The sequence below is a fragment of the Schistocerca nitens genome, chromosome 1 (genome assembly GCF_023898315.1).
Source record: "Schistocerca nitens isolate TAMUIC-IGC-003100 chromosome 1, iqSchNite1.1, whole genome shotgun sequence".
NCBI lineage: Eukaryota > Metazoa > Arthropoda > Insecta > Orthoptera > Acrididae > Schistocerca > Schistocerca nitens.
In genome coordinates this window covers 1,163,963,418-1,163,972,083 of record NC_064614.1, presented here as the reverse complement: position 1 = coordinate 1,163,972,083, position 8,666 = coordinate 1,163,963,418, and the positions used below count along the sequence as shown (strand labels likewise).

Below are 8,666 nucleotides of genomic sequence, written 5' to 3'. Positions count from 1 at the left end.
CGGTTCACTTCCATACATGTCGGCACTCCCAACAAATACCTTCAGGAAAGACTTCTTGACACTTACATCTATATTCGATGTTAAAAAAATTATCTTCTACAGAAATACTTTATTTGCCGTTGCCAATCTACATTTAATATCTTCTCTACTTCGGCCATCATCAGTTATTTTTCTGTCCAAATAGCAAAACTCATTTACTGCTTCAAGTGTCTCATTTCCTGATCTAATTCCTTATCATCAATTGATTTAATTCGACTACGTTTCATTATCCTCGCTTTGCCTTTGTTGCTGTTACCTAAAATACAACCAATAATTCAGGATTACCTAAAAGGTGTTCATTAAAATTAAACAAAGCAATCAAAGCAGCAGCCGGCCGCGGTGGTCTCGCGGTTAAGGCGCTCAGTCCGGAACCGCGCGACCGCTACGGTCGCAGGTTCGAATCCTGCCTCGGGCATGGATGTGTGTGATGTCCTTGGGTTAGTTAAGTTTAAGTAGTTCTAAGTTCTAGGGGACTGATGACCACAGATGTTAAGTCCCATAGTGCTCAGAGCCATTTGAACCATTTGAACCAATCAAAGCAGCTTGATGTGAAACCATCACGTGTGGGGCAGTGTGGTCCTGACACGAAATTACTTACGGCCGGCCCGATAAGTTGCAAACCACACCCCTTTACTAAGCAACTATTTGCAACCCGCCCCAAGGCACAAACATAGAATGACAGCCTCATGAGCACAGAAGTAATGTTTAAGTAAAATACACTACTGGGCATTAAAAAGTGCTACACCACGAAGATGACGTGCTACAGACGCGAAATTTAACCGATAGGAAGAAGATGCTGTGATATGCTAATGATTAGCTTTTCATAGCATTCACACAAGGTTAGCGCCGGTGGCGACACCTACAACGTGCTGACATGAGGAAAGTTTCCAACCGATTTCTCATACAGATAAAAGCAGTTGACCGGCGTTGCCTGGTGAAACGTTGTTGTTATGCCACGTGTAAGGAGTAGAAATGCGTACTATCAGGTTTCCGGCTTTGATAATGGTCGAATTGAAACCTATCGCGATTGCGGTTTATCGTATCGCGACATTTCTGCTTGCGTTGGTCGAGATCCAATGACTGTTAGCAGAATATGGAATCGGCGGGTTCAGGAGGGTAATACGGAACGGCGTGCTGGATCCCAACGACCTCGTATCACTAGCAGTCGAGATGACAGGTATCTTATCCGCATGTCTGTAACGGATCGTGCAGCCACGTCTCGATCCCTGAGCCAACAGATGGGGACGTTTGCAAGACAACAAACATCTGCAAGAACAGTTCGACGACGTTTGCAGCAGCATGGACTATCAGCTCAGATACCATGGGTGCGGTTACCCTTGATGCTGCATCACAGACAGGAGCGCCTACGATGGTGTACTCAACGACGAATCTGGGTGCACGAATGGCAAAACGTCATTTTTTTTCGGTTGAATCCAGGTTCTGTTTACAGCATCATGATGGTCGCATCCGTGTGTGGCGATATCATGGTGAACGCAGTTTGGAAGCATGTATTCGTCATCGCCATACTGGCGTATCACCCGGTGTGATGATTTAGGGTGCCATTGGTTACACGTCTCGGTCACCTCTTGTTCGCATTGACGGCGCTTTGAACAGTGGACGTTACATTTCAGATGTGTTACGACCCGTGGCTCTACCATTCATTCGATCCCTGCGAAACCCTGCATTTCAGCAGGATAATGCACGGCCAAATGTTGCAGTTCCTGTACGAGCCTTTCTGGATACAGAAAATATTCGACTGCTGCCCTGGACAGCACATTCTCCAGATCCCTCACCAATTGAAAGCGTCTGGTCAATGGTGGCCGAGCAAGAGGCTCGCACAATACGTCAGTCAGTACTCTTGATGAACTGTGGTATCGTGTTGAAACTGCATGGGCAGCTGTACCTGTACACGCCATCCAAGCTCTGTTTGACTCAATGCCCGGGCGTATCAAGGCCGTTATTACGGCCAGAGGTGGTTGTTCTAGGTACTGATTTCTCAGGATCTATACACGCAAATTGCATAAAATATAATCACATGTCAGTTCTAGTATAATATACTTGTCCAATGAATACCCGTTTATCATCTGCATTTCTGCTTGGTGTATCAATTTTAATGGCCAGTAGTGTAATTAAAACTTAGGTCATCAGATTAGATGCTGGCAGTGTAGACATAGCATTTGTGAAAATTAACTAACAATGGGAGGCCGCCAATTGTGAAATTCAGATTCGATTCATACTGCGCATAATAAAAGCTCATGGCCAGAGGTGTAATGTGGCAAGGCACCAAGATGCACTTCTCAGCCGTTGTCGAGAAAATCGACAGTTAAAAGAAACCGTTGCGGTGAAATACTCTCTACGATTGATAGTTTTCTACAGCATCGTGGCGCAGCGGTAAGCGCTCGGGTTCGTGATGCGAAGGCCGCCGGATCGAATCTCGCGCCATGCAACCTTTTTTTTTATTATTTGTTTTTTGTAATTCAAATGTGTGTATATATATATATATACACACACACACACACACACACATATATATATATATATATATATATATATATATATATATATATATAATTCCCGGAAATCAGTTGCAACAATTATGCATACAATAAGTTGTTGAAAGTCGTTTGTCGTGGAAAAACTGGCGACTTCGAACATCATTATGTTTTCCGCCAACAAAGTTGTATTTCACAAATGTTATTAATTGTCTTCATAATGTTAACCACGTATAGTTAACGGAAGACGTAGAAACGATATTCCGAAACGAATACGTATAGCGTAAGTCAAACGTTCGAATTAGAATAGAAACCCCACGAACACAAATTTGCTGTGGCAGGTATGAAATATAAACTCCGTTACTCGCTCGTTACACTTGAAGGACAGATGTTGAATGGGCCGAAACGATCCGCCGCATAACAGCGTAATTGTCTGCTAACTTCTAAAGAAGGTAGATGCGGTCCCTAGCGCAACTTATAACATCGTCGAAAATCAGTGCGGACGTGCGGACGTGAGAGCTTTGGTACACCCTGTTAAACAAATGGAAAAATGGAGGCGATATAATTGGAGAGCGATCCGCCTTCACCAACATGCATAAGCAATTCATTAATAGTTTATATATATATATATATATTTGAATTACAAAAACTAATAATAAAAGAATGTTGCATGGCGGGAGATTCGATCCGGCGACCTTCGCATTACGAACCCGAGTGCTTACCGCTGCGCCACGACGCTGTAGAAAACTATTAATCGTAGAAAGTATTTCACCGAAACGGTTTCTTTTAACTCGATTTTCTCGACAACGGCTGAGAAGTGCATCTCGGTGCTTTGCCACATTACACCTCTGGCCATGAGCTTTTATTATGCGCAGTATGAATCGAATCTGAATTTCACAATTGGCGGCCTCCCCTTGTAAGAGATAATTAGGTAGCCGGCCAAGGCAACCCACCCTCACTTACCCCTGATAGGAAAGAAGTTCAGCCGCCAACTGAGATTCAGCTACAAGTCACGTCACGAGGCGGGAACGGTAAATACTTAACCGTGCCCCGGGACTGGAAACTTAGGTGGAAGGAAGACACCAACAGTTGTCCGATGAACCTCACATACGTAAACACAGGCTCGGTTTTGCAAATATGATCCACAAAAATACAAGCAACAAGATTTGCCGCGGTGACGCACGTAAGCTTTTGAATTCCACGTAGCTAACAAAGACGGCTTGGCGATTTAGTACACAAGGCAATAGGCAATAAAAATATTGTGAATGTCACGATTAATGACATTGAAAGTAAAAGAAATTTACAAAACCCCAGTACCTTAAAACACACAATTAAGTTATAACTCTATTGTAATAACCAAATGGAAGTCATTATGTTTTGACAAGAACGACACGCTCCTGATCGGACACAGGAATAGGGTGCAACAGCGACAGGAGACTGAACCAACTCCGATATAGAAGCAGCAGGACCAAACACCTCATTCTTTATGAACGCCGTGTGGTCTCGGAACCGAAGTAGCTAACTAAAAGTAGCTCGCTGGGCACGCAGAACCACTGTGGTGTGACACATAGTGGAAGAACATGGAGCCGCATGGAGATGAGTTGATGACGACGAAACACCACTCGTCTCCAAACCTGGTCAACCAATGCAGTACTGCGTCCACTCCCGTCTCTGGTGCACGTCCCTGACGATGGGAAGATGCTCAGCAAGACCAACTTGGAAGTCACACGGGCGGCAGAACAAACAGCTTGCCTGTTGCCCTGCAGGCCTGAGCTGTCCGTACTGCTTCCCTAACTGCCTTTTTCGGGAAAAAGTCTCAACGTCAATCGCGACAAACGTGCCTCGCACCTTTCACACTGAGCATTCTCCTCTAGGAGGCGTAGCGCGAGCTATCGATGGCGCAGTGTTTCAAGACACATACAAGCTTACCTTTCAAATCTTCTAACAGTGTGGTCTGGACTGCTATTCCCGAAATTTTGAAGGTAGCAGGGATGTAATACAGGAAACGGAAGGTTATTTAAGCTGCACATGCAAGAACCGAAGGACATGAAAGGGAGGTAATGGATGAAAAGGGAGTGAGGGAGAGTTAAATCCTATACCTGTTGTCAATCAATACGTAGAATGACCAAGCAGTAAAGAAAACTGAGGAGAAAGTTCAAAAAGAAACTGAAGTTGACGGGGAAGAAATAAAAACTTTGATTTTTGTCAGTGACGTTGCAATTTTTGCAGAGTAAACACAGGACTTGGAAGTGTAGTCGAAGGGAATGGATAGTGCCTTGAAAAGAGGTGATGATATGAACACAATCAAAAGTAAAACAAGGGGAATGGAAAATGGTTGAATAAAGTCAGGCGATGCTGAGCTACTTATTTTAGAAAATCAGCTGTTAAAAAATAGTAGATGAATTTTGCTACTTGGGCAGCAGAGTAACTGATGATGGCCAAATTAGTAAGGGTAAATAGACAGCCAGACAACAGCAGGGTAAGTGCGTCTGAAAAACAATTTGTTTATAGCTGATGTAAATTTATGGAAGGGAATATCTTTTTTCAAAGCATTTGTTTGGAGGTTGGACTTGTACGGAAATAAAACGTGGAGAGTAAGCTGCTCCTACAACAAGCAAATAGAAGCTTTTGAAAAGTGGCAATAAGAAGAATACTGAAGATTAGATGGATAGATCAGAAAACAAATGACGAGGGATTCAATCGAAATGGGCAGAAAAGAAATGTGTGGCACAGCGTGACTAGAGGAAGGGACTGGTTCATAGGACATTTCTCGAGGTATGAAGAAGTAGTCAGTTTGGTAAAGTTTGGAAGTGGGAATTAAGAGTTGAAGAGGTGCACCAAGGTATGACACAGTAATTGGCTTAAAATTAATGTGGTTACAGGAGTGCTTCAGTAATGAGAAGAGCTGCACAGGTTAAACTAGAGTGGAGAGCTGCAGATTGAGAATCGCAATAGTAAAGAGTCGTTTTATATTGATTCAGATTGCATTTATTTCGCAGCTTTTCATAGTTTTTTTCTGTGTCTTTGAAGGATATATGGGCTATTCTCTGACAAATATTGGTAAACTGCGTTATGCAGGCTAGCTGAAAGGTGGAAGGAATATTTAAAGGGACCATACAAGGCCTGAAGACAAGATTATAGAAAAAGAAATGTAAGTAAGTGAAGACGAGTTGAGACAAACGACACTGCGAGAAGAGTTTGTGTGAAAACTGAAAGACCTGAGTCGAGATAAGCCCCGGTAGCAGACGACGTTCCTTCGGAATTATGAAGGTCCGTTGGACAACCAGGACAGACAGGAAATATTCCATCTGGTGTGGAAAATATCTGAGGGGGGAAATATCAGCCGCTATCTAGAAAAATGTATAAATTTCAATTCGAATAAGTAAAATGTGATCTAGGCACAGAAACTTTGCGTGTAAGTGCATCGTGGTCGCAGAGCTCTGGAATGGCTTCTTGTCTCCAACTATACAGCATGCGTGATCTGCACTGGCTTTGTGCAGATAGCGCCAAGTATCTATAGCCAGACAACATATCAGGCATAACGATAATAGAATGTATAAGTATGTCTTTATCGTGAATCAGTCTAGCTGTCAGTTCAAACCATATCCAAAGTACTACATTAATTCATGAGATTAGAAATTTATAATGTTCTCTTTAATCTATTTCCGAGATGGTATATGAAATATTTGTATTGCCTTAACACTTGTCCTTAAATTATTACTGGTTGTAATATAGGTCTACAAACAACTAGCCCGCGATTGACACAGGATGTAATATTTCAGGGCCTATCCTCTCAAGTTAACGACTCATTAGCGCTAATGATTCATTACTGGTATTCGTGAAATTACGTTTCGATCGTTATCCCATCAACAAAATTGGAATTCTCATTTTGTGCTCTGTCTGACAACTAGGTCGTAACTCAGTCGTGAGAGCTACTCGGTTACACAAGGAGAGCTCTTTCAATTATGATCAGTCCATACAGATCTGTTTCTCAATCGAGTGGTCATAGTTTCGAAAGCGCAGTGAGACCATTGTACCTTATATTTCAAATGTTTGGTTTGGTTCCCATCATCAGTGACAACAAAAATTCTGCAACTTGTGCCTTTAGAGTGTCATTAAAGAGACTCACAGGCTACTTCATATGTTTGATGTGGCTTGTCTCTGTCATTGCCTTTGGTTTTTACTGCAGTTATTTAGTAATGCATATAATCATAACAGATCAGCATTCCCCTATGACAGCGCGTTTTGTAATTGTGTTACCTGTTTTACTGTCAATGTTGGATCCAGCTACAATTTTATGTAGATCTCTGTCTACTGGACAAGATAACGTTAGCAGTATCACGGACCTGGTGCAACAGGCAGATGCGCTGCTCGCCATGCGAGATCACACTTACAGAACGGAAATATATCGCAAAACTCGCCAAAGTGCAATTTTACTTTCCATTACAGTGCTTGTTTTGGTTGTCATACGAGTTAGCGTACTAGCAACCTATTTCTTCAGACGTTGGCCAATAGCAACTATCTCCCTGTGCCTTCAAGGATTTATCACGATCTGGCGAGTTCAGTTCTTCGCCGTTGTACTGGTACTCCGACACAGGATGGGCATCGTCTGTAGACAGCTGCTGAGGAGTACCCGGCCGCCGGCGGGCAGCGAGGAAGAACTGGAGGAGCTGGCGATGCGCGCAGGACAACCGGTGGTGGCGGGGGCGGTGGGGGCGGAGGTGCGGCGGCTGCAGCGCACCAGGTTGGCTCTTCACCGCTGCGCTCGCCTCTGCGGTCTCCACTTCGGACCCGCACTGCTGCTGGCCATCCTGGGAGATTTCGTCGAGATGACTTGCTCTGCCTATTGGCTTATAATCCTGGCTCAAGAAACAGACAAGAGAGCGGAAATGCTCGTGAACTTTTCTGCACTTACTAACGTCCTGTTACGCCAGCTGGTGGTCTGCTGGGTGTGTTCCTCGGCGGCTGACCGCGCCGACAGGGCTGGTCTGCTCCTGTCGAGGCTGCAGCCGCTCCTGCGTCCCGGGCCAGCAGTCGATGTTCTGCGACTTCCAATGGACAGACTACGAGTTTCCGCTATGGGTTTTTGTGACATCGACCTTCATGTCTTCACAGCCACGGTTAGTGCGGCAGTCACTTATCTCGTGATACTTGTACAATTCCATAAGTGAAGTACTACATACTGATGCTTGGAAGGGCGTCTCTCCTTGTAACAGTGCAATGTACGGAAGCTATCATTGCTGGAAACATCATCTTGCAAACTCAACGTTTGTGTCATATTACCTAATAGCTGCGTGGTAAGTGCAGATTCTTTTTCAATTACTCGTAGTGTTTGTTTTATCCATAGGACCGAGAGACATGTGCTTCTAAAGAAACAAATAGCAATAAAGCTGTTTTGAAAAATTTTATAGTATATGTGTGTAATTATTTTGTTTCTACCTACAGCCTGCATGGAAAATGGAGCTCTAAAATGGTTCCTTTGAATCAGGTGACATAAATAATAGAGCAGATCCTCCAGCACCGAATTGGGTTACTGCTCCAAAGCATGAGGATGTATTAGGGCTCCAGCATAAGCTATTATTTTATTATGATATTTCCAACATATGTTACTTTTAAAACATTCTTTCCTACGTAGTACCTGAGGCAGGTGATATCATGCCCCACGTCTACAGCACGCACATAACATATAGGACACCTGCTGGTTCTCCATGACCTTAAACCACCAGCAGAACAATGTCAATACTGTTTTTGCAACACTAACACACTTCATCATGTACAAGAAGTTGTATTAAGTTTCTTTCTTTTCTGTGATCACCTCTGATAGAGAAAATTGGCGTATCAAAACATGTTAATGGTTTGCCAAAAACCGTCAATATTCGCCACAAAGTTGAAACACGCCTCACACGTACCTTGATGACAAGTAACTAAGAACCACACATTACACTGCCACTGATACACAAACAAACGTAGCAGCTTACGAGCATTCAGAATGTATTGACACTTCATGCCCGTGCAGTGGGAGCAAACACTCAAGTGCTGACGCGCTTTGAAGATCTGAAACTACAGAATTATTGTGTGCATTCACTGGTTTCTTTACAACAGCTCTCTTTACTGTACCAGAACCAGCATAAGAAG

General features: G+C 43.4%; 1 protein-coding gene across 1 annotated transcript; it reads left to right on the top strand.

Annotated features, from left to right (window-relative positions):
- Positions 1-7,129: 7,129 nt before the first annotated feature.
- Positions 7,130-7,702, top strand: LOC126232881 (gustatory receptor 23a-like). The gene has a single exon (XM_049942825.1). The coding sequence runs from the start codon at positions 7,130-7,132 to the stop codon at positions 7,700-7,702; it is 573 nt and encodes a 190-aa protein (XP_049798782.1).
- The last annotated feature ends 964 nt before the right edge of the window (positions 7,703-8,666 follow it).

What these genes read in the sequence shown, in the direction of transcription:
- LOC126232881 (XM_049942825.1), top strand. Translation starts at nt 7,130, where the DNA reads ATGGGCATCGTCTGTAGACAGCTGCTGAGGAGTACCCGGCCGCCGGCG.